Raw genomic sequence first — 25,971 nt, forward strand, 5'->3', positions numbered from 1 at the left:
ATTACTATCGAATGCATTACTGCCAAAAATAAAATAAAAACGGGTGGAAACATTTAATGAGGGCTAACGCGTATGAATTCGCCGCTAGGGGCGCTAGTGTAATCAATCAATCTTTAGGTAGTATGGCTCCATCGATACTGTCGATGATTTCGCCAACGTCAAAGTGGGATCCACGTGGGATCGAATTAATATTTCAGCCAGTGTACGGTAAATAATAAAATAATGGGCCTCTAGGGCTCTAGCCAGACACGGTTAGAGGTAGAAATACCAAATGCTCTTAGAGCACGACGTTGTTCGGTAGTTATTATTTGTAGTTGACTCGTAAAACTGATAGCTGGATTTTACGAGAAGCACGTGGACTACCGGCCGTTGACTCCAAAATGGTGGTTAAACACGCTTTGAGATTAATTCTCCATTCACTGCACATTACTACATTAGATTACTGTATAATAAAGCTATCGATATTACACTTTAAACAATATTAATGAGCAAAAAACAAAGTAATTAATCACGAGGCTACTATCAAGATGGCGTTCGAACCGGAAGTCGGCGCTAGTGTAGATGGTGGTCTTCGCAAAGTTTGAAATGTCAAATGTCACTTGTCACTTCAATGACTGACAGCTGTTCTTTAGTCTTTTGGACTACCATCAACAGAGGCGCCAACTGGTGAGCAAAAAAACGATAGCCCTCATTTCGATATTTGCAGCAAAAAAGTTAATTTTATCGAGAAATTTGTATTGGATTACGTTTCCTGCAGTAATGCAGCGCAAAATTACTGCCAACTGCATGACTGCGGGAAAGTCGGATATTATATGTGTATTATGCATGTACTACCTATAAATAAAGCTAAAATAGAAAATTAGTAAGAAAAGCGGAGGATCGCGGTTTTGTATAGAGAATGTTCGTCTCGAATATTAAAATATCACTAATCTGCTTTTACTCTTGCAATTGCAATCCCAATAATTTGACAAGATTCTCTAGTAAATATGACAGGGGGCAAGACAGGTACCAATCAAATCAACATCACATTTTCAAAATCCAAACAGAACTAGCAAAATGTATCGCGCAAATCGACACATTACCACGCTCCGCCGCTCACAAATGCTCACGCAATTTCTCAAATAATTATTATAATTTATAATTATTTATATAAACGCTAAATGGGACCGGAAGAGGATTATTCGTTTTTTTCCTGTATTTCCAGTATATAAGGCAGGTGTTAATGTGGATTATTCAGGTGGCTAGCTGACATTTCGAGATGAAGTTCGTAGCGTTGTTTGTTGCTGTACTGGCGATAGTGTTTGCCGTTGTGGTAAGTTTGATTTTGATTAACATAAAATACATTTTATTATTTATTATTTATTGGAAACAATGTAAGTTTACAGTTTAAAACCAATTCACTTACATGCTAGGAGTACAGATATGAGTAGGAACATGGAAACTAATTAAAACTAACCTCAACATTAATACTTATAAAAACATGCGCATAAAAATGTCAAAACAAATTCTAATTTCAAATTTACTTACACGCTAGGAAACAAAAAAAAATCGGGTATAATATTAAACAATGTCAATAAAATATACAACATATAAAATAAAATGTCATGACAGTCAATTAAAATTATAAAAATTCAAAAATTGCCTAGCAGTTCTGCACAAATGTGCTAAACGATCGGCGAACATGTCAGCGTCTACATACTGAGTGAGCATTAAATGGAGCAATGATAAAGCACGCGTGGTAGGTGCGTGCCTCGCGTAACACGTGCGAGCGGCCGGCCGCAGCAACACACACGGCCGGCGACGCGGTGCGACCGCCCCGTCTACATCCCGCGGTACCCTCCTAGGCACTAACAACCCTATCCTCCCTAACACCTCTGGGCTATCAACTTGGTGATGAACGATTGAGAGATAGTGCACCAGGAGCAACAACTTCCGCCTTAATTCGAGCGTGTCTAGCCCAACCATCCCCGAGACAAAGATGGAAGGGTAGAGGTACGGGTAATATCCGTAGGCTTTTTTATACAACCAGCGTGCAAATTTTCGTTGTATTTTTTCAAGCATTAGGGAATACTTCGCCTCATACGGATCCCAGACAACCGCACCATACTCCAACTTGCTGCGCACGTACGCGTTAAAGAGAATCTTAGCCACTCCAACGTGAAACTGCTTGGATATTCTCATTACAAATCCTAAGGTTTTACTGGCCTGCTTGCTAATACGAGTGATATGCGAATGGAAGTCGAATTTTTTGTCTAATATTAAACCTAGGTCTCGGATTTCACTAACTTTCTCCAACGAGGAACCCGCCAAGCTGTACCCAGTTTGGAGATCAGAACGCTTACGCGAGAAAGTTATCGCCTTACACTTTTTCACGTTAAAGGGAAGTCGATTTCTCTCACTCCACCTGGCAGCAGCATCAATATCAGCTTGCATCGATGCACTGTCGCTAATACTACGAATACCTAGGAACAGCTTCAGGTCATCGGCGAAAAGAAGACACTTAGCAGCACTGATTGTGTCGGGCAAGTCGTTTATCATGAGGAGAAAAAGAGTGGGCCCCAAGGTACTGCCCTGACTCACACCAGACAGCGTACAGTAGTCACTAGACTCGAAGCCGCCCACCCTGACGTACTGCTGCCTGCCACACATGTAATTAGCAAAGAAATCTAATAGCTTTGGTGTGAAGCCCGCTAGCGCTAGCTTCCTCAGCAATATGTCGTTGTCGACCAGGTCGAATGCCTTTTTGAAGTCGAAATACGCAGCATCGACCTGGTACCCCTCATCCATCTCTTTGCAGACATAGTCAGCGAGGGCAACGAGATTCGTGACTGTAGATCGCGACTTACGGAAGCCGTGCTGACTGGGTTGCAAGCGATCAGCCACCTGCAGACTTAGATGGCGGTTAAGTATGATTTCAAATACTTTCCCAAACACAGGAAGAACAGCTATAGGCCTAAAGGAGGTAATATCTGTATTGTTACCATCCTTAGGAACCGGTGTCACCCTAGAAGTTTTCCAGCGATTTGGATAGGCGGAGTATTTGAGTGAGAGGTTATATATGTGCAACAGAGGAGCAATCAAGGTATCAGCACAATCTTTGGCCAGGAACACTGGGATACCATCCGGCCCACCAGATGAGCGAGGTTTTAGTTTGCGAATAGCCGCTCTAAAATCAGACTCAGAGACAAAGGGAATGGAAACTGACCTTGAGTCACCAGAAATGTATGCCTCTCGCGCCGCGGCCGCCGCGTCCAGGATCGGCCTATCCTGCTGAAACACTGAGCTGAAATAATTAGCGAAGGCATCTGCAGCGCCCTGACCAGTTACTACATTTCCATCGATATAGAACGATTGATCACTGTGCTGTCGTTCCCTTTTTTTGTCTTTAACATAATCCCAGAACTTTTCCGGACAATTAACAATACTACATTGCAGATTTTGAATGTAAAGTTTATATGCGTCGTCAATTAAAATACATAGAACATAAAAAACATACTCAACATTAAAATACAATTTGGTAGCAAATTACAATTTTCGTAACGTTTTTTAGGTCTTCGTACCTCAGAAGGAAAAAACGGAACCCTTATAGGATCACTCGTGCGTCTGTCTGTCTGTCCGTCTGTCACAGCCTATCTTCTACGAAACTACTGGACCAATTAAGTTGAAATTTGGTATACATATGTAAGTTTGTGACTCAAAGACGGACATGTAACGTAAACAAATGAATTTTAAACATAGGGGCCACTTTTGGGGAGTAAATGAGAAAATTAAAAAATAAAGTTTTTCAAACTATATCGTGTTATATATCAAATGAAACAGCTCATTGTGAGAATCAAATATATTTTTTTTATAATTTTAGAATAAACAATTTAGAAGCTATTCAAGAAAATAGGCAAAAAATGACCATTCCCCCCCTTTATCTCCGAAACTACTGGGTCTAAAATTTTGAAAAAAAATACATAAAATAGATCTTTACCTATAGATTACAGGAAAACCTATTAGAAATTGCAGTCAAGCGTGAGTCGAAGTTAATTACTTAGTTTTTGATCCGACCCCTACGGGTTGTTCACGTTTCACATAAAAAATACATTGTTTAAATTGTGTAATGTACGGAACCCTTGGAATGCGAGTCCGACTCGCACTTGGCCGGTTTTTTTTATTACAAAAAGGTAAGCATTTGATGGGTTGTTTCTTCTATTACTTTTGATGCTGAAAGTGTAATTAAGTTTTGTTTCACAGAGCGGCATGGGCATCGGCGGCCAAACAGCGTTGTCGCACAAGGAGAAGGCTGGTTGCGGCGGCGGATCCGGCGGCCCCCCACCACCACCTCCCACTAGTGAGTACCCTAACCCCCATCTTCCATTAGTAAAGGAGGATGAACGCGCAACTATGCTCAGGTCAGGGCCGGATTTGCCTAGGGGCCCAGGCAACCTAACAATGGTTTTGAGATGAAGAAGGGGCCCCCCCTAAATTTCAAGTGCCATAATAAGTGCCTACCCTATGTCTCTAAATCCGGGCCTGGCTCAGGTGACACTGCAATTGTTAACTAAATCGGACCAATTTCTTGTTTATGGAGAGCAAGCTCGTAACTATAGCACGATTTTTAGCATTAGAAAAATGGTAAACAATCTTGACGGGTCTTTTTATTGAAAAACGCTTTTACAAAATAATTATTACTTATGAAACCAAAACACGGTTAGTTTCACTATACTTATATTGACCGGGATATAGACCGTGATTACCTTTTGTATTGTTTTTGACGCCCACCCACTATCTTCAGTTACCCGTGAACAAGATGCATGTAAGTGCGTCGAAATATCGGGAGCTCAAAAACAATACAAAAGGTATAATAATCACGGTCTATACCCCGGTCAATATAAGTCGAGCAAAATAATGTAAATGAAGATACGAGTATATGCTTTATAAATTTTATAATTTTAATAACAAAACTTCCGTGAGACACAGACATATTAAACATATTAATAACGGGTCACTCACGTATTTTAAGTCGAAAAACGCTCGACATGTTTCACTCCGTACCGAGGAGCGTTTTTCGACTTAAAATACGTGAGTGACCCGTTATTAATATGTTTAATTTTATAATTGTTACAATTTGCTGTGGCTTATTTTTCGGAAGTGTATTTCAATAAAAAGGCACTTCAAGATTGTGTATACCTTTTTTCCAGTGCTAAAAAAACGAAGTATAATTTCAACACATTTTAGAAAAATGTCACTTCTGTAGACATAACAGAAGTTAACGACTGGTAAATATATATCACGTGTTCTTGGAAAGATTGTGTTCCGCCTGTAAAGGGGCCCACTGACTATCAAACTGTCAAACTCAAACTGTGTGTGTGTGTGTCTGTGTTCGGAACTGTCAAATAACTGACAGGCCGATATCGTCCGGCGGACTGATAGTCAGTGGGCCCCTAAAGATCGCAAGTGTTATGCTTTAACTGTACTTCGGATTTTGCATTTAGAAGTTATAAGACTTCTAAATGCATAATCCGAAGTACACTGTGACTGAATTTGTCACTGCTTTTTATAAGCAATAACAAAGTAATGGGCTGGCTAAGATCCAAAATTATGATTACGATAATCCGACCCACCAGCATGTGTATCCGTGGGGCACAGATTCAAATCCATCCAACATTTCTTCGGTTTCATTGACGGTGCAGCCCTACCCAACCCGACTACCTCTAAGTACTAGCGTCGTTTTCATGTCTTATTAATGTGTGTGTTATTAATGCTTTTTGTCTTCTATTGTAAATAAATAAAATAAATTTCATTCGAAAGTTTATAACAAAGTAATACGTATAAAGTTAAATAAACTAAAAAAGTTGTATTAAGGTTGTTCGTCTTGAATAATGGTTTTAATGTTTACTGGTCTCTGATGTTTCGTTATTTTTTCGCATTTGTTTCTCATTTACAGACAGTTCCGGTTAATCTTCTGATACAGCATGCTCCAAGCTTCAAATAAAATAAGTAGCATCATCATTATCGTTTTTATTTACATACCTTAACATTTACACATTTCATATGGCAATGTCGTATAAAAATAGAAAAATATCCAATAATCTCTTATTAATAATTTTCTGCCAAACTCCTATCTCCTTGAGTAATGAATGAAAAAATATGTGTTAAATCAAAGAGAAGTTTTGACTACTTTACTTTGATATAAGACAGATTTTTCATACCAGCCGCTCGTTATGATTTTGGCAAGTAGTACCAAAATCATGAGATAAGAACTTGCAAAAGATACAAAAATAAACTAGACGTAACATAATCTACATATATTATATTGATTTGGCAATAAGGCAATATTAAGAGTATTTCACTGGGTTCAATGTAAAAGTATTTAATAATGTAAAAGTATAATTGGGGGAGGCCTTTCCCTAGCAGTTGGACACGACAGGCTCCATATTCCATATCACTTTGAAAAAGAACCAAGATTGTAACAGGGCAGGGGTTCCCAAATTGTTCCACCCGCTGTACTCCCTTTTTGGCGACAATTGTATTGCCGAATTTCACTAGTCAACCAACTTTTCGCCAAAGTTTCATTTGACAAACCAATCGTTACCAAATAATTATTTCCCAACCATTTCATTTCCCAACCCCATAGTTGCGAAATGAAAATGACGTACTAGGTTGGGTTGGGAAATGAAATTCGCCCAAATGAAACTTTGGCGAAAAGTTGGTTGCCAAGTGAAATTCTGCAATACAATTTTCGGCGAAAAGGCAGAGAACCGTTTCACACGCCCTAACCTAGCTAAGGCTATTCGAAAGGCACCAGGGCGCCGCAGAATACAGTTGCCATCTGACTATTCCCGCTTTTATAGAAAGCAATATCGTGAATAAAACTGGTTCCTTGTTGTGTAAATCTAAACAAATACGATCAAGAAATTTAAATTCAGTACCTACCATTTCGTATCTTGTCACAGTGACAATAGTATGAGGTCCCTATAGCAACTTTCATATTTGTCACTGTGACAAAGTACGAAGTGGTGCTGAAATTAAATTATTTGACAGTACATTGAGGCCTATGTCAAACTTGTTGTAAAAATCCCCCAATCTTGGAAGAGTCTAACAGTGAGAGATCGGCTTCAGTTTGGCTGGAAGTCGCATTGTCTACTTAAAAATGGTCAATGGAAATGCAGTCAAAGAAAACTTTCCGAGCAAGACAGGATCATCTGTATTTATGTCAAAAGTTACTCCTCAAAGTATTATGACAATAGTGGGCGATTTAAAGATAGCTTTTTCTATTGCACAAATTGAAGGTCAGGCTGTTGGGGAGCAAAATTGAGGAACCGTTTGAATGAGGGTGGCGTTTGTCTTAGAAGAAGCCCACATGATCAATCGGCTAATGAAATTATAGCTGTTCGGGTCAAAGGTTCTTTATGATCGACCGCAAACTGTAGGTCGTAGCCAGAAAAGTCAGGCTGTTTGGGAACAATATTGAGGAACCGTTGGATAAGTGTAGTTTGTTGTCTCTTGTAAGAGGCCTATGTCTGATCGATCGGCTGATGAGATGATAGTTGCTAAAATGTTTAATATAACTATCCTTCTCTAATGTCGTCTAATATCTAATATCCTCCTCATTCTGAAGCTCTTCCCGTTCAGCGGCAATCCTTGCGTGCTGCTCGGCGATCACTCGGAACAGTTCAGCGTGCTTTAACGTTTCGGAGGCCACGGCTGCTGATTGGCGGGGGGACGCTGCGGACACTGGAAGTAAGACATGAAAGTTTAAGTCGTTGGGAATTGGTATAAAATTTGTTGAAAGATTCAAACTACTTTTTAGGGTTCCGTACCCAAAGGGTAAAAACGGGACCCTATTACTAAGACTACGCCGTCCGTCTGTTCGTCTGTCTAACTGTGGGTCCGTTTGTCTGTCACCAGGCTGTATCTCATGAACCGTGATAGCTAGACGGTTGAAATTTTCGCAGATGATGTATTTCTGTTGCCGCTATAACAACAAATACTAAAAATAGAGTAATATAAAAATTTAAGTGGGTTTCCCATACAACAAACGTGTTTTTTTTGCCGTTTTTTTTGCGTAATGGTACGGAGCCCTTCGTGCGCGAGTCCGACTCGCACTTGGCCGGTTTTTTTCTTATGATATAGGAGGCAAACGAAAAGACGAATTGCCTGATAGTAAATAGTTACCATCGCCCATGGACACCCATAAGGCCCATAACACCAGATAGGAGTTATTATCTCCGTGGGTTGCCGGCATTCAAGATAGGAGGACGCTCTTTACTTGAAGGTTGTAAAGTCATAACGGTCCGGAAATACCGAACGTTCATTCCAAAGTGTAGCTATGCAATACAGGAAGTTTCTAGAGAAACGCACAATTAAGGGCTGCCAACCATTTAAGGAAAATGTAATAAGGGATAACTGTGGTCGAATTGAACCACGATCTAATACGCGCTTCGAAACTTAAAAAGACCAGAACGCGCGCCTTGCATCAGTATTATTCTTCGTTTCGCCATTTAGAAAAGTGAAGCAATGAATTTGTCAGGTCTGGATACTCTGGATTGCGTTAAGCATAAGAAAAAAGGTTGAAGATGTATTTCCGGACGCTTAAATGACGATTTTCTGCCGTACCTTTAGGCTGATTTTAGTGTCGGACCGTCCGCGCGGATTGCTCCGCACCGGACCAATATGTAATAAGTTCAGGGAGCGTTTTAGAGTGGTCCGCGTGACACTAAAATCAGCCTTAGAGTCAATTTCTAAAGAGTTAAAAATTAAGTGTGAAATGGTGGTATAATTAATTCGGCATTCGGTGTGGTTACAGAAAGTATAACATCAACTTTGATTGAAACAACGAAATATTCTCACTCACAGGCAGGGTGAGAGTATGTCGCTTGGCTTTGGCCACGGAGGCTGAGTCCGGAGGCTGGGGCAGGATGAGGGTATGAGGCATGCTCCTGAGCGATCTTCGCATACAGCTGATAGTGGCGGTTCTTTGCTTGGGCCACGGAGGCTGTGTCCGCGGGGTGATCTGGTGGAGCGTCGTTTAGGATGGGGTGGAAGCCCCCCTTGTCGGCCACGTAGTCTACTTTGCGGACCTTGTTGCGGGGATCCACGTAGGAGTAGGTTCCTGGAATGTGGAGAAAATATGATTACTATTACTATTAGTAAATATTTAGAGGTAGAAAACACAAAGAGTAGATATTCTTAAGAAGTTTCAACTTTATTCCGCGCTATTTATTTGGCGGTTCCGGAGATACCAAAATTCTCACCTCTGACAACTCCACTACCATCGCTAACTTCAGCGTGGTGCCTGTCCGTGTGTCCTGGGTACCTGCCAGCAGTGTACGCGAAGGCATACGGCCTGGATGGTGGGGGTTCGGTGCTCGGACCATATTCATGCTCATACTGCAAGTGTGACACATCGCCGCTGCAAAGCGCCATGGTCGCCAGCAAGATCAGAGGGTACAGCATCTGGAATTGACATGACAGATAGTCAGTTTTTTTAGGGTTCCGCACCCAAAGGGTAAAAACGGGACCCTATTACTAAGACTCCGCTGTCCGTCCGTCTGTCAAATTCAAATTTAGTGAATTTTAGTTTTTAATTGTTCTCATTTAAAATATAATCTACAGACATGAGATAGCACTCGACTTTTTTTTTGTTTGATAGAAGACGGAAATACAAATACAAGTGTGACAGAGTGGTCAGAAACAAGAAAATTAAAATAATTTTGACCCAACTACTCAAGTAAGAGCTCGTAAATATAATCAGCAAACATTTACCTAAGTACTAGTATTACGTACGCTACTTATGCTTCAGAACCATGAGCATCAATAAGATATTATCCTCAAGCCTCAAGTAGGAACACAATTTGCTTATCTATAGCCTCACAAAAGCCAATTGCCAAGTAGGTCAAACGTTACCTCAGTTACCTGATCCTATCTACACGCTATTAACTCACAATTATTGTAAATTGTATTTACAATAATAAATCTTATTGTAAAGATAATAAGGTCCACCAATGGTCAATTAAGAGAGTCGGTTATTACATACGAGCTAACAAACCATGGCTGCTCATAATGAATTATCGCGACATCTATTACGTGGTTTGATCAGTTGATTATACTGCTTGAATAAATGTAAAATCGTAAGGGAAAACCTCTAGCACATAAAGATTGTTTACTACTTATCACGGAATACCTAGGTACCATGCGAGGGACCTATAACCCACATGCATGTAATAAGACCACCGAATATAGTCCTTCTTCTTCGAAGTGTATATTGTAGAATCGGGGACATTCCCGGTAAACCACATTAGGGATTACTCACGTTAGACCGGGCCGTGTCCGGGCCGGAGCTTCTGGCGCTTACTTTTCTATGACATGACAGGTTATCACGTGATGCTTTCCATAGAAAACAAGCGCCGGAAGCTCCGGCCCGGACACGGCCCGGTCTAACGTGAGCCATTCTTTAAGGGCAAAAATCGTTTAAACGTCTTGCAGACTGTCAGGCGATATCATAAAAGTGATGACCAATAGCATGGCACTTAAAAATGTGTGTTGAAAAAAAGGTTTACTCAGTTAAAGTTTATTGTCGTCCATTGTCTTTATGACGGCCGGCATTTGCAATCTAAGATAAGAAATATGAGATGAGATTTCTTAGAGAATATAATCTAAAGATAGGGAATATTGAAACTTAATCTAATTATGAATACCGTTATCAAATTTGACTGTATTAAGAGTTAATCAGACTATATAAAAAGCGGAAACTCGTTTCGATTAAGTAAAACATGTCTAAGTCTCTTGTGCCTAAATAACCTTAGGTATGTAACGTAACGTTTAGGTCGTTTCGAAGATCATTAAATAGAAATGCCAATTGGATCAGTTGAGAACTGGCTCGGTGTCATTTGCTTCCAAATTCCTGCGCTAGAATATTTCGAGAATTTTAAAGGTCATCCGGTATAAAGAAAAAAATATATACAAACCTACATGCTGGAATACCCTCATTCAGCCATTTATGAAAAGTCTGGCTTCTACTCGAGACTCCTTCTATATGAATAGCGTAATAAAAAGTATCCTAGGTACGAAGTAGGGAAGTACTTATGTCATTTATCCGGAACTGAAATTAGTGGCTCTGTGAGCTTAACTTAAAACTAAAAAAAAAACTCCGCTTTTTTGTTATTTTTCTAAAAACGAAAAAAAAAACTGTTCAATCATTGATTGACGCGACAGTATCTCGCCGCGAGATAGACTACACGTCTTTTACTAACTGTATGAATTAAAGGGGGATGGGTAGCCTATGTCGCGGCGAGATACTCTCGCGCCGTGCTCGCGCCAATCATGTGCTAGCCCGGCTGTAGAGACCGGACATCAGAACATCCGGACATACGGAAACATTTTTGCCCAAGCTGAGCCCTTTTGAGACCTTTGCTAACGCTCGGTCAACTATCTCCATACCAAATTTCATTTAAATTGATTCTGTGGTTGCAGACAGACAGACAGAGTTACCTCGGGAGGTATAGTTAACGCTATCTCTACTGAGCTCGTTAAAGACCACGCGCTCTCATAAAAGAAATAATGGCTTTTGTGTAACAGAATGCCATTGTTAGTACAGGTAAGTGAACGAGCTCAGTAGAGATAGCGTTAACTATATCATATTAAATGAAATTTTTGAGAAGGATGCGTCGTTGTTTATCAAGTGAAGTTGAACCTACAACCTACAAGGCTTCTCACGACCTATGGTATGGTTGCGTGTTGCGTCATCTAAACACCAACCAAAGTGCGTAGCCAACGTGCAATCGTTTACGCTACGCAGCGAACGCAACACAACTGTGACTGTCGCACTAATATGGAAGAGTGATAGAGAGATCTGGCTATGATACACTACGGAGCGTTAAGGCGGTTCCCTGAGCCAGAACGCAAAGAATCTCCTTATATGATCATGTTTTTCTAAGAGGCGTTGATATTCGTGGACGTGGAAAAAATATATGTAGTTCTTGACTATATTATCTTTAACAACATAGCTTCCGATACACGAATTATGACACTTCGCTCGATACAATTAATTCCCAAAGTATCCTCTAACTCGGACTTTTAATCCTACTTTACTCGGTTATTTATTATGTGATACCATAAACAAAAATTATTTTAAATGTGTTAATTGCATTTTGTACTCACTTAAAACCTATTTTAACTTCAACAATCTTATCTTAATCTGTTATTGATATGCGTGCACTTCGCTTTGCCTCTATTGACCTCTACCGTAATTTTTTTCAATAATTACCTCACTCAAAATTACACTTTTGTATTTATTTTAGTAGGAACTTAGTGAAAAATAATAATACAGGGGTTGGCCGGTCGAAATAATAAGCAGGTGGCGCCAGCATAGTTTGCCCTGTCAAACCCTAGAATTGTGTCAATTTTTTGTTTTTTTAATGCCCTGGATGCCAGCCCTTTAAGCCAAATCTCATAGAAAACGGGGCAAGCTATGATCGCGCCATCTCTGCAAACCTTTGACAGTTGCCAACCCCATTGGACTATGGATGGTATAGAAAGGATGCCAATCTCTTATGGCAGAATTGTTGCAAAAGTGACCGCTTTCAGCTTTAAATAATAGTTCCTAATCTCTCCGGTGGCGCTAGTTAGGCTCCGGGACATGAGTATAACATGAACCATATAAGGCAACAAATAACCCGACCAAATTACGTAGGTTGTTTTTGGTAATATTTCGGTGTATGGTGGCGCCGCCTAATTACTGTTTTTTGATGGACACTTTTCGATACATAGAGATTTGGCTCCTTTATATAGTCTCCATGCATTGGACCATTATGTTGTCTTTAACCATCACGGATCGAAAAACACCAATAAGGTTTATATAAAAGACAGATATAGATAAAAGGCAGATATAATGATTATGAATATAAAACACTGGGCTAATTAACTTTTATTGCTTAGCACGTTATTAACCAGTACTGAGGATATCGATGTTATTTGAGATGCAAAATGACCTCATCTTCTGCGCGTTTAAATTATGCCTCGATCTCCACCGGTTTAGTGGTCAACAATCAGTCTTGTTATTTACCTTGTAAACTACGGCTTTTGTCACATTGAATTCCAGTTTAAAATTTGAAATAAAATATGAAAAATTACGGGGAATTCACATTTGATGAGGAGATGCCAAAATAATTTTACCCTAAAAATTCGGTAGGTAGGTACAAAGACAGATATAACTCCGTAAAGGATGACTCACGTTAGACCTGGCCGTGTCCGGGCCGGAGCTTCAGGTGATCACGTGATGCTTTCCATAGAAAACGAAGCGCCGGAAGCTCCGGCCCGGACACGGCCCGGTCACGTGTGTCATCCTTAATAGATGGATACAGTCTAAGCAAGTAGGTATTAGTGGCAGAGCGTGCCCCGCATGCCTAAGTAGAATTCAATCTCATCACTGATCTCATCAGCTTTGGACTATTTTAAGACGAACAAGTAATTTTATCCTACGGATTCTGAGAACAACGTAAATCTCATTTGGTTTTCATACCCCGGATAATTTAATCTCCAACACCATGTCCACCATGCCGGAGAGGGGTGATTTTATTTAGGTTTAAGTTTTGTTATGTTTTAGCATGAGTAAATACTTAAATTTTATTGTAGTTTGATGAATGTAATGTGTTTATGAGAAATAAATATCTCGATCATGCCATTCATGCCATGCTAGATAATGATGCTTATATTTCCTTAAGACCTATCTTTTGAGTGAGTTAGAGTCGAAATCAATAGCCATTATTTATTATGACTGTGGCATTCCGTGCCTTTGTAGCTTAGTTCTCAAAATGTCTCCTTAACTAAAGAACCCATTAATCGGAATATATTGTACACGGGTTACTATATTAGGTATTAATATTTATTTAATTAATTAAACCCGCACAAAACCTCTCGCAGTGGCGATGGCGCCAGGCTGATCGACCTTGTACAATGTCATTTCGGTTATTTTGTAGATCCAGTTCATTTCTACACAAGACAGTGACATGGGCTTGAATTTTCAAGGCTGTTTTATGTCCAAATGATACTTGTATCGTTATAAAAACCGACACGTTATATGGCCCATATACAAACACGGCGTGTTTATTTTTGGGAATTTTTAGTCAATTCGATTACCGGGCCAGACAAGCGAATATAAAATGAACTGTCGCCTGCGGTATTTCCGGACCGATATGACCTTCAAACCTTCAAGAAAAGAGCGTATTCCCATCTTAAAGGCCGGCAACGCACTTACAACCCCTCTGGTGTTGCGGGTGTCCATGAGCGGCGGTAATCGCTTACCATCAGGTGATCCGTCTGCTCGTTTGCCTCCTATTTCATAAAAAAAAAAAACATTTGTGGTATTTCCTATATATAAAGGGACCTTACTGTCGATAGCGCTTACGCCATTATAAACGATGCTCCGATATAAATACAATGCCGCGCTACGCTGTGCAACGTAAGCGCCATCGACAATAAGGTCCCTTTTCATAGAAAATGCCCCATTTGTCATCATGGCTAGGCCCTAAGAACGGAACCTCAACGTTAGTTCCCTCTCATGTTATACACGAAACCGTTCGTCCACCTGCGCACACGCATCCTTGACCCGCGAAGTGTAGCACTCACTTTTCGCGACAATGCGTCGATAATGCGGCCCGAAGGTTGCCGAATTAACAGACGTATTTTCTAGTTTCGAATAGCTTGCACATATTACAGCAATAAGTATTAAGTACTGTTAATTCATGTAAAAACATGAAATGTAGCAAGTTGTAACATACCTAATATTGTCTTCGGTTACCGCGATAGTTACACAAGTGATAAGCTTGTAACACAACAGTATTTAACATGGCAAGGGGGCGGGCGTGAACTAGCATAATCTATTAATCACAGCAAAGTGGGCGAGCCCACTATCACCAAAACATGACACACAACATGCCCTCCAAACAGTAACAATTAAGCATGTGGGATGTCATCCTCGGGAAAATAGATACAACAAACATTGTTTTTATATTCATAGGGTTTATATTAAAACGTAAACTTTAATATCTGGGAGACGAGCTTTGCTCGGAAAACAAATAAAAACACAAAATTGCGCGTTTTCCCAGAGATAAAACCTAGCTAGATCAACTAATCGCCCCCGAAAACCCCCGTATACCAAATTTCATTGAAATCGTTAGAGTCGTTTCCGGCGAATGTTTTCACAGTAGGTAAAATATCTTCCATTATATCCTGTGCACAACTAAACTGTGCAGAAGTACATCCTTTATGAGCAATGAATATTTAATGTATTATACTAACTAAGAGCCTCAGGCAAACTTTATATAATGTTAGAACCAGCACCTATTGATTAGATTAGATCAGTAATTTATGCTAAATCTTGCGTAAGAGCCTCACAATCGAACTATGCCTACACGGAAAGATGATTCTTAAGAACCTAGCCGCCGCCAAACATATCGCGTTTTAAAACGATGTTCTGAAATAGCATGAAATCTGACATGAACATTCACGTGATATATACCTAAAGCTATTAAGACCGTCGAGGACAGAAGCAGAAACACTTGGAAGAGCATATATAGCACATCACGCAGGAAACTTTTCAAGGTAGACGCGACCTTCAGCGATGAAGATGCCGACTAAGAAAACATACCTCTTAATCTGTCAACACAGTGAATCATCCTATAACCTCTAGCCGCCCAGACATCAAAACAAAACATGCCAAGACAAATGCCCCATGCATTTGCATTTGGCATATTTTATTCGTAACACCACCAGTGTAGGCCGTACGCTTGCCCACATATATATTAGCAAATGTATCCAGGAATGTTCTAGACGCCGGGCAGTCGGAGCGTGACGTTGCCTAACTGCGATAATATCTACATAGTATATGTTGCAATCGTTCGAACGTATCCGCATCTTTGTGATTTTTATCGCATTAATCTATAATTTCGTTTTTTAAGGCGTCAGTCAAATTAAGTGATATATCGCTTAACCTCGTAAGGCCCATCATATAACGTTTCCCTATTTATTATTTGAACCTTGTTGTATAGTAGATTAGGGTGAATTTAGTTTGCTTTAGAAAACAATGAAGCAAAAGAAATGCTACCTTATTAGTTTTTGAACGTTTCCAATTAGATGTTGAGAGGGGGCTGACGCAAAATTGTAGTTTTATAATGAATTTTGACACGTTTTAATCACGGGCAAATGCCGTGAAAAAATCACCCGGAAACTAGGTAATAACTTGCAAGCGTAGACTCCAAAACAAAACCTTAAGAAGTTCAAGTTGGCTAGATAGAAAAAAATGCATGCCTAATTTTCATTTATTTTCAATCGTATATCGTTACCCTGTATACCTACCTAGCAGCATTAAGGATGACTCGCGTTAGACCGGGCCGTGACCGGGCCGGAGCTTCCGGCGCTTACTTTTCTATGACATGACAGGTGATCACGTGATGCTTTCCATAGAAAACGAAGCGCCGGAAGCTCCGACCCGGTCACGGCCCGGTCTAACGTGAGTCATCCTTTAAAGGTTAAAACCCGCGCGATGGCTATTTTTTCCGTCGCAAGTTCAGTCTTGTGTCCCCTTCTAATTTATTGGCTTTACGTCTACGCTTTTACGGCTATGGCTTTTCCGTCAGTCAAGTGATATACTTATCGCTTATATGTTACACTTGGATGGAGACTGCAACAGAGTTGCTGATGCAGAGCAGTCGGAATTCGGATTGCAAACCGCAGCAATATTACTGTTGCAACGTTACTGCTGCAGCGTTGACGCAGACAGAATCACTGTCAATTTCTTTGATAAAATGAGTGACTTTCATTACCACATTACATACCACATTACTAACGCGATTAGAACGTTCAATTTGTCATTCATGTTATAAAGGAAATGTTGACATTGCGCATGACGCTGGAACTGTTGACAGTAACAGTTCCCGCGACAACGCCGCAGCAGTTATGTCGCAACCGTAAATACTACTGTAGTCGTCATACGCAATACGCAATACGCAAGTCACTTTAAGACAGAATTTTTTAAAGAAATATAAAGAAATATGCATTTATAAGGAGCCCGATATCTGTTACGATTGCAAGAGCATTTTTTCGTGTTCATGTGTTACAGTTTGCTACAGTTTTCCTTTCTATGTAACTAACATTTAGCGCCTATTCGTGTGTGAAAATATTTCGATTGCGCATATAACGACTGTAATGAAATAAGTGTTGTTGCACCTACGAGTATGTACATAATTTATTGCAAATTCTTTGTTATTAAAAAAGACTAAATAAAGTACCTGTTAGAGAATTGTGATTAATGAAATGACAATACAATGATAATGAATATATGACGCGAGGTCGTCAAATAACACGAGACAGGCATTGTCTTATTTCATGGCGTTACTTTCGAAATTATTAATATTTAACGTACTTAGCTCCAGGTCCAAGTCTGGCGAGAAACGGCAAAGGACCGGTATCAGTGGCGAACTGTCGTGTTGGAGGCCAAGACACACTTTGGGTCGCTGCGCCAGAGAAGTAAGTAAGTACTTAGGTAAATAGGAATGTATATTTTTTAAGCTGTAGAATAAAACTTAAAAATAGGCCTTCGATACTTATGTTTGATCGGATAGTAGATAATATCCTCGTTTTAGCGTGAATAGGCCCAGTGTGATTGGGTAGTCGTGCTTCGCAAAAGGTCGGGGTCGCAGAGGGCGCCCGAAGGCCGAGACACCGCAAATGCCAAATTTACACCATTGGCTGTTAGATTGCTACCCATTTTGAAGTGGAAATAGCCTGTGGCCTCCGACTAAAGACGTTCGGATGGCAGCTGCATTACTGTTGCGATATGACTGCCGCGGGCGCTGTATCTGTCAATTTGCTTGATAAAATGAGTGGCGGATTATGGCGTTTAGCCATAATCGCGGTAGTAATGCGGCAGCCAACGTCATTTACTTAATGAGTGGAATGAGGCACTGTACATATATATTAAGTAGTCTGTAAGTTGCTAACGTAGAAAATAAGTTTTGTTTGTTACTAACATTTCTATGGACTAATTATGTCTGATACAAATTGAATTGAAATGAATTGAATGAAATGAAAATGATTTAATCTGGAAATAGTTTTCCATGTGTATAGTTCGGCAATCAGAGAACAGTTTTGGCGCCGGTCCGATGGCCGAGGGGATGGCTGAGGAGCATACATTTAGTTATAAATTTTATTTAAAGGGGGTGGGGGGGGTTATAGTCAGATCATTATAGGTTAGTTCTTCGGAACTGTCAAATTTTTGTTCTAACTGACAGGCCGTTATCGTCCGGCGGACTGGTAATCAGTGAGCCCCTTTATACTCGCTCTAATTTCGTAATTTCTAGCAACGAAAACTAGTAGGTATTGGTAAGCCATTGATTGTTTTTATCAAGTCTGACCACTGATCGTCCGCGTACTCTTTCCCCGTCGACCTGACCAACTACTGTCAAGGAAACACATAAGGATTCTCTGGAAGCAGATAGTGGACAGCCTTGTGGTTATTCCGAGCTCCTTGAGAATAGTCACGTTGGTCCTTGGACGTGGGTTGGTGGGAATTCGCAGCATACGCCTCCAACACCACATCTCAAATGCGTCAATTTTCACTCTTTTCTGCCTTATTGTCCAAGATTCGGCGCCATAGAAAAAGATTGAGAAAACTAACGTACGCATCAGTCTGATTTTAGTTTTACAGGATATGATGCGGTCTTTCCATACCCTAGTAAGTTTAGTCATATTAAATATATTAAACCGCATCACTCACGTTTATAAAGTCGATGATTGCTCGACATGTTTCGCTCCATAACGAGAGCATTTTCAATGAGCGCTCGCGTTGGTGGCCCGACGCAGACTACGGGCTGCAGCCCTCCGCGACCGATTACTCGATGCGGGCGACGGCGGCGGCAGGGGAGATGAAAAACTACCCACATTTTCGGCATTATTGTCAAATGATGGGTTGCACACAGCACTCACTACGTCATTCGCTATAGGATCGTCCACACTGACCAACGACGTAGTGCCTCACGGAAATTTTGTTATAAAAGTTTAGCCATAGCTGATTTAGACATTTGGATTATTGTGATAAATCTCCTTTTCTTCCTCGTTGCTAAGGAGAGAGCCTAGGTAAACAAACTGATCGACAAATTCTAGGTCTGAGTTCATTTGGCGAGGCTGCGGAAGAGTGCTCCAGTGTTCCTGTGGCCTCGCCTTATAGCCCTGAGGCGGTCAAGAGGGGTTTTTAGTGGGTAAACCGTGGGTCCCATGAGCCTATACGGGAGTCCCACATAACCATCCCAGGCCCGTCCCTGCGCCTGGGTGGTATGCGAAAAGCATTTTCCCCTCTATTTAAAAAAAAAAAGAAAAGGTCTGAGTTCATTGGAGCGAGTTAGCGTACTTGTTCTGTCTACTACCATCACCTCCCAGGTAGCAGTGACGTCAGCGACGTCATAATGACGTAATTATGGCAATATAATGACGTCCCTGACGTCATAATGACGTATAAATGGTGTTAGGGCTTCGTCTTCGACTTGTTAATACTGAAACCAACTAACTCACTTTTCTCCTCTACTCTAGAAAGTAGCTTAGCCAGTTCACGCTCGGTTGATGCAAATAAAGTAGTGTCATCTGCGTATCTTAGATTACTGATTTTCCTGCCAGCAACATATATTCCACCCTCCCAATCATCCAGGGCTCGTCTCATCTCATTAGATTAAGAGGTAGCTTTGAGAAATCTCTTAGATTCTAAATTCGTAAGCTAAGCTAAAGTGGTCGTTAAAAAGCGCCGGTGGCCTAGCGGTAAGAGCGTGCGACTTTCAATCTGGAGGTCACAAGTTCAAACCCCGGCTCGTACCAATGAGTTTTACGGAACTTATGTTCGAAATATCATTTGATATTTACCAGTCGTTTTTCGGTGAAGGATAACATCGTGAGGAAACCGGACTAATCCTAACAAGGCCTAGTTCCCCCTCTGGGTTGGAAGGTCAGATGGCAGTCGCTTTCGTAAAAACTAGTACCTACGTCAATTCTTAGGATTAGTTGTCAAGCGGACCCCAGGCTCCATGGGCCGTGGCTAAATGCCGGGATAACGCGAGGAAGATGAAGCTAAAGTGGTGGTAAATAGAATATTTGGCAACCACCTAACTATCGTACATCTCGACACCCGCTAGGTCGTGACCATTAAAGTACGTAAAGGTCATGTCCAAATCTCATAACCTGCCTACGATTAGCACTTGAGAATACAATTTTAATTCCTGTATTATTAAAGGATGACTCACGTTAGACCGGGCCGTGTCCGGGCCGGAGCTTCCGGCGCTTCGTTTTCTATGGAAAGTACCACGTGATCACCTGTCATGTCATGTAAAGTAAGCGCCGGAAGCTCCGGCCCGGACACGGCCCGGTCTAACGTGAGTCATCCTTAAATACGGACACAGATAACTTAATCCTCAAAAGCTCATCAAGTTCTTAAACGACGATATACGTGACGTTTTCAACCAAAAGGTACCACATTGTCGGCTGTCGATATGGTTGATTTCTAATTGAAGCTATATGGAAATAGCGCCTTACTGGCAAGCGACAATAAGTACCCTTTTAATTGAAAATGGCACATATGTACATACTTATAAATACACATATATTTTGAAAACATTCGTGACTCAAGAATAAATATTTGTGCTCATCACACAAATAAATGCATTTTAAACAAATAGGAACCGGTACTTGAATCGATAAAAAGTGGTTGCATATTTGAGCCGTTTGGGGTTGAAACTATGGGGCCTTGGGGGGAAAGTGCCCATAGAGTTTTTAAGGAATGTAGCCGCAGGTTAGTAGAGTTGACGCGTGACCAGAGGGCTGGTTCATATCTAGCACAGCGGATCAGCATTGCCATACAACGTGGCAATGCTGCCAGCCTTCTGGGCACGCTGCCAATAGACGGTACTGATTTGGGGCAAATTTTTTATTTATAGTTTATTTTTAAGTTTAGTTTTTAATTTTAGTTTTTAATTTAGTTTGTAGTTTTGATTTTTTTTATACTTAGTGTTTAATAAAATAAATTATGATAATTTATTGACGAGTGAAATATTTAAAATAAAGTAATATGTACACCTGTATTTTAGAATTAAGTATTCTTGCAAATAAAGAATCTTTATTTCAAAATAGAAAAATAAAAGACATTGTTTGTTTTGTATTTCATCTTAATAATAATCAAATTAGACTTTGATGGTATGAAGCAAAAATTTCAACACTTATCACAGTGACAAGTAGGTCTCATACGATGCGTTCTGTGGACTTAGCCAAGATGACTTATATAGATGTCATATATTAAAGAAAAACCGGCCCAGTGCGAGTCGAACTCGCGCACGAAGGGTTCCGTACCATAACGAAAAAAAACATCAAAAAAATCACGTTTGTTGTATGGGAGCCCCATTTAAATATTTATATTATTCTGTTTTTAGTATTTGTTGTTATAGCAGCAACAGAAATACATCATCTGTGAAAATTTCAACTGTCTAGCTATCACGGTTCATGAGATACAGCCTGGTGACAGACGGACAGCGGAGTCTTAGTAATAGGGTCCCGTTTTTACCTATTGGGTACGGAACCCTAAAAAGTGACGAAGCCCCCCAGTGGTAGTATTCCACCAGGCCAATATCTTGGTCCAATGTGCATTACGTTCACTCTCTCACTAAGCAAAATGTGCGATGCAAAATAGACATTGGACAAATAAATAGGACAGGTTGAAAAGCACTCTTTGACGGCATCTATTGCCCAGGGGGCCTAGCCAAGATTTGCAGATAATGAAACGAAACGCTATTGCCTCTCTATCAGTTCTATGACTTCCATATGAGTGCGATAGTGGCAGATAGCGTTTCGTTACTCTGCGAACGATTGTCATTTTGGCTAGGCCCCCAGGGGTTATTTTGAAACTGCCTGTATGTAGATCGAATCGATATACCTACCAACTAGAATTTTGAATTAGTATTTATATAAATAAAAAAATATGTATATTTCACTAAATAGGAAATTAAATAGGTACATCACAAATTTTGACTAACTTTAATACAAATAAACTGCCTACTACTATATACTCTACTATCTACCAATTATCCTACATTTTTTTTTATTTCACGACGGTGGCAAACAGGCATACGGCCCGCCTGATGGTAAGCAGTCACCGTAGCCTTTGGACGCCTGCAACACCAGAGATATTACATGCGCGTTGCCGACCCTGATGTTTGATTTTAATAAACAAATGAGTACCTATCTGTAAAAGATATGAGAAGATACGAAACAAAAATTCTTCAAGAAATCAAATATTTATTATCCTAAACAAGTTTAAATAGTTGTCCAATTTTGTACAAAAGCACCCACAACTTTCCAATTTTTAGACTTAGGTAAGCCTTTTATAAAAATGGCAACCAAATGTTTACAAATTTACATTCATTACATACATATTAGAACAGAACCTCAACGCTAAAGGTCATAAAGTTACGAAAACACTCACTTTTGTATTTATATCCACACACGAGGGTCACAGGCGCGCACAACTCACTGACTGAGTGAACTGCGGAGTGAAGGAGTGAACGAACCGACGTTCACTCTCGATCTCATTCACTTTCCACCACAGATGCCGTAATGTATCTTAGTATGGATTATAGATTACGCGGCGCGCGCGTACGTAAATGTCTATGGTCACGGAAATCGGTTATAATATTAGAGATATACATAGACATAGTATAGTAGTTATAGACATGAAACCGAGCGACCAGGGGTAAGAGAAAGACATATTCATGTATTGACAGGTTAAAGTATGGCAGCATAATCCTTTTTCTCTTTCACATTTATAAATGTCGGTATTTCGCCATCGCCTCCTACCTATGCTGCCATAACCCGACCATGAAAAAAACCCGGTCGGTGATAAGGACAAAGCATGGCACTATTTTCTCTTTTCTCTTATAGGAATCGCAATAAGACTATCTTTCTCTATCAAAGAGTGTCAGGCCCTTGGAGATATAGCATAAAAATGACAGGACTGTGGTTAGTGCATTATTTTAAGAAAACCCTTACCTATTATATCTATAAATACATGTAATCCCACCAAAAACATTTTCATGTAAAATGTTGCCAAGACGAAACCATAAGGCTCGCACTGTCAAAAAGTTATTAAATGTTAAAAGTTGTAGAGCCAGGATTATAACTCTACAAGCCCTATCTTTACAAACTCCACACCTTAATCAAATTATGTGGCTTGGCCGTTTCGCTACCGTCACATGGAAAAGGTGAAAAATTGATTCACTATTCATTATTTTTTTATTATACAATATTATAGTTCTTGTAGCCAAACGGCCAAGCCACATAATTTGACAAAGGTGTAGAGTTTGTAAAGTAAGGGCTTGTAGAGTTAGAATCTTGGCTCTACAAGAGATCTGATAACTTTTTGACAGTGCGAGCCTTAAGATTTCGTCTTGGCATCATTTTACATGAATATGTTTTTGGTGGGATTTCATTTCTTTTTGTATGCTCCATCTGCTCAGAGAAGTTAACAAAGCTCATGAACGACCGGAACTGCCTCTCAACAGAGACTTGGCTACGTTCAGATGTACAAGGTTGAAGTCCAGAAACCCACCGGCTCTCCTTACCCACCAACCATGCTCTCAGTGGAACCTGAACGAAGCCTGGTCCGAAGAATGGTCACAGGCAGACGTCCCATCTGATCTCTTTGAGCTAAACCCACGGAGCCACGCGCCTGGGTTCAATGAATCACGCCGTGCCTGGTGCATGCTTAACCGTCTGAGAACAGGAATCGGCCACTGTGCGTACCTCCGAAAAAAATGGGGATGGAGTGATCAGGAGTGCTGCGAATGCGGATGCCCAAAGCAAACTGTTCGGCATATCGTCTTGGAGTGCCCACTGACAAAGTACGATGGCCCAGTGGAAGATTTTAAAACCGTAACGAGTGCAGCCATCACCTACTTGGACAATTGTAGATTTAGATTATAAGCTAGCTAATAAATGAACAGTGTAAAATATAATTGCCATACGATAAATAAATAAATAATTTCTTTTTGTAAGTTAATTGCTTATAACATTCTTCCATCCCCAAATTTAAAGGGTTGGGGGTAATTTACTATTAAATATCCTGAAATACGTATCTGGAGGCATCTTTTACACAATCTGCTTTTTACTAACTAAATAAAATAAAAAATAAAATGAAATAATAAGTAATTAATATAATAAAATAAGTATAAAATAATAAGTATTAGCTTTTAATCTTATGCCTTGATGAAAATGCGTTAATTTTAATTTATGTACCTAGTTATTGTTTAGTTTTAAGAAATACTTGCTGTGCCCTAACAGGGTTCATGTGTGAACGTACCCTAATGTAACATCTGTTTTCACATCACCTATTCGAAAAAAGACTTATTCTTCCCCGCTAGGAGGGATCAAAGTGGCACTTTTCTTCCCTGCTAGGAGGGAACAAAGTGGCACTTTTCTGTTCTAGGACACGATTTTTTTTCTTTTTCGCATACTATTTTTTTTAGGTAAATCATATTTTGGAATATAATAATTTCCTCATAAGTGATGTGAAAAACAGTATGTGTCACATGGTAGCAAAATTATTTCCACCTTGGGCGATATCGCTTGAATCCCTCACTACGCTCAAGATTCTATTTTAGAATCCCTCGCTACGCTCAGGATTCAATTATAGAATCTTTTGCTTCGTTCAGGATTCAATGTACGCCCTCGCCGTAAATATGTCATTTTGCTCCCTTGTGACACAATATACTTTGTACCACATGATAATAAGCAATAAATTATGAATTATGAAATTATGAATTACTGATTCCCCATACAAACTTGTACCCTTTTCCCCTAACGCTTTTTCCACCCCCTTACGGGGTGATTTTGGGGTTGAAAACTATTATATATCCTTCCCCATAACAAAAACTATCTACATACCAAATTTCAACTAAATCGGTTCAGCGGTTATTATTCCCGATACAAAATTCCACACCCCTTTTCACCCCCTTAGGGGCTAAAAATTTGAAGTTTTTGTATATTTCTTTTGTTTGTGTACTAAGAATATCTTATATATACCAAATTTCAGCTTCCTAGGATTTCAGGAAGTACCCTAAAGGTTTTGATGTCTTTGATGATCATCAGTGGGTGAGTGACGAAATAAGTATAAGAGCTATGTAATTGAAAATGTTTATGCTTCATTAGTGGACTTATACTAATGACTTCATATCCCGAGAACTTTGTTTATCTGGTATAATCCAAACCCAAGTTATGACGGTTCCAAAAAAACGACGAAGCGCTTCGAGAAAAGATAGGTAGTGCCCTTATTGCGCTTCGCTTTGCTCGTCTTGGCGGGGGCACTACCGTGCTCCTTGATAACTAACAGGCTACTCAGTAAAAACTAGTTAGCATCTAATCTTTTTCTACAAAAAAACTCATGTAAGAAACCACTTATTAAGTTGAATATTGATGAGATGATTGATGTAAGTCAGAAAGAGGGTTGGTCCTAAGACACCTCCTTGGGGGATGCCGTTTAACTCGTTGCGTCCTGTCATTCAAGTAGCTTAAAAAAATTAGATTCAAGAATTGCCCACGAATACCCATAATTTCTAGTTTTTGTATGTTCGCGATAAACTCAAAAACTACCGAACGGATTTTCATGCGGCTTTCACCTATCAATAGAGCGATTCTTAAGGAAGGTTTAGGTGTACAATTTGTTAAGGGTAACCCGTGCGAAGTCGGGGCGGGTCGCTAGTTTATAATAATCTCCTAAATGATTTTCCGAAACAGGAAATTCTGCTGTGACCTTCCAGCGTGTCAAAGGAGTTTGGACGTTAGAGCTATTGACATATGGTTCATGAAGCTCACCTTGAGGGCAGTTCATAAATGTATGTAGTTTACCTCTGTATTGCGAATACTGCGATTTGTTTTAAGCGAAACTGTTTCTAGTACTGCTTA

At 40.0% G+C, this 25,971-nt stretch overlaps 1 protein-coding gene and 1 long non-coding RNA gene across 2 annotated transcripts; one reads left to right on the forward strand and one right to left on the reverse strand.

Annotated features, from left to right (window-relative positions):
• The first annotated feature begins 1,160 nt into the window (after positions 1–1,160).
• Positions 1,161–5,948, forward strand: LOC134750069 (uncharacterized). The gene is made up of 3 exons (XR_010128541.1): positions 1,161–1,312; positions 4,240–4,336; positions 5,933–5,948. It is a non-coding gene; the product is annotated as an uncharacterized LOC134750069 (long non-coding RNA).
• A 43-nt stretch (positions 5,949–5,991) lies between these two features.
• Positions 5,992–22,593, reverse strand: LOC134750058 (cuticle protein 21-like). The gene is made up of 4 exons (XM_063685147.1): positions 22,499–22,593; positions 9,243–9,444; positions 8,843–9,100; positions 5,992–7,722 (listed from the first exon to the last, which is right to left on the reverse strand). Exons 2-4 carry the CDS (start codon positions 9,442–9,444, stop codon positions 7,577–7,579), a joined length of 606 nt encoding a protein of 201 aa, XP_063541217.1. The 5' UTR covers positions 22,499–22,593; the 3' UTR covers positions 5,992–7,576.
• Between the last annotated feature and the right edge of the window lie 3,378 nt (positions 22,594–25,971).

The sequence above is a fragment of the Cydia strobilella genome, chromosome 19 (genome assembly GCF_947568885.1).
Source record: "Cydia strobilella chromosome 19, ilCydStro3.1, whole genome shotgun sequence".
NCBI classification, from domain to species: Eukaryota; Metazoa; Arthropoda; class Insecta; order Lepidoptera; family Tortricidae; genus Cydia; species Cydia strobilella.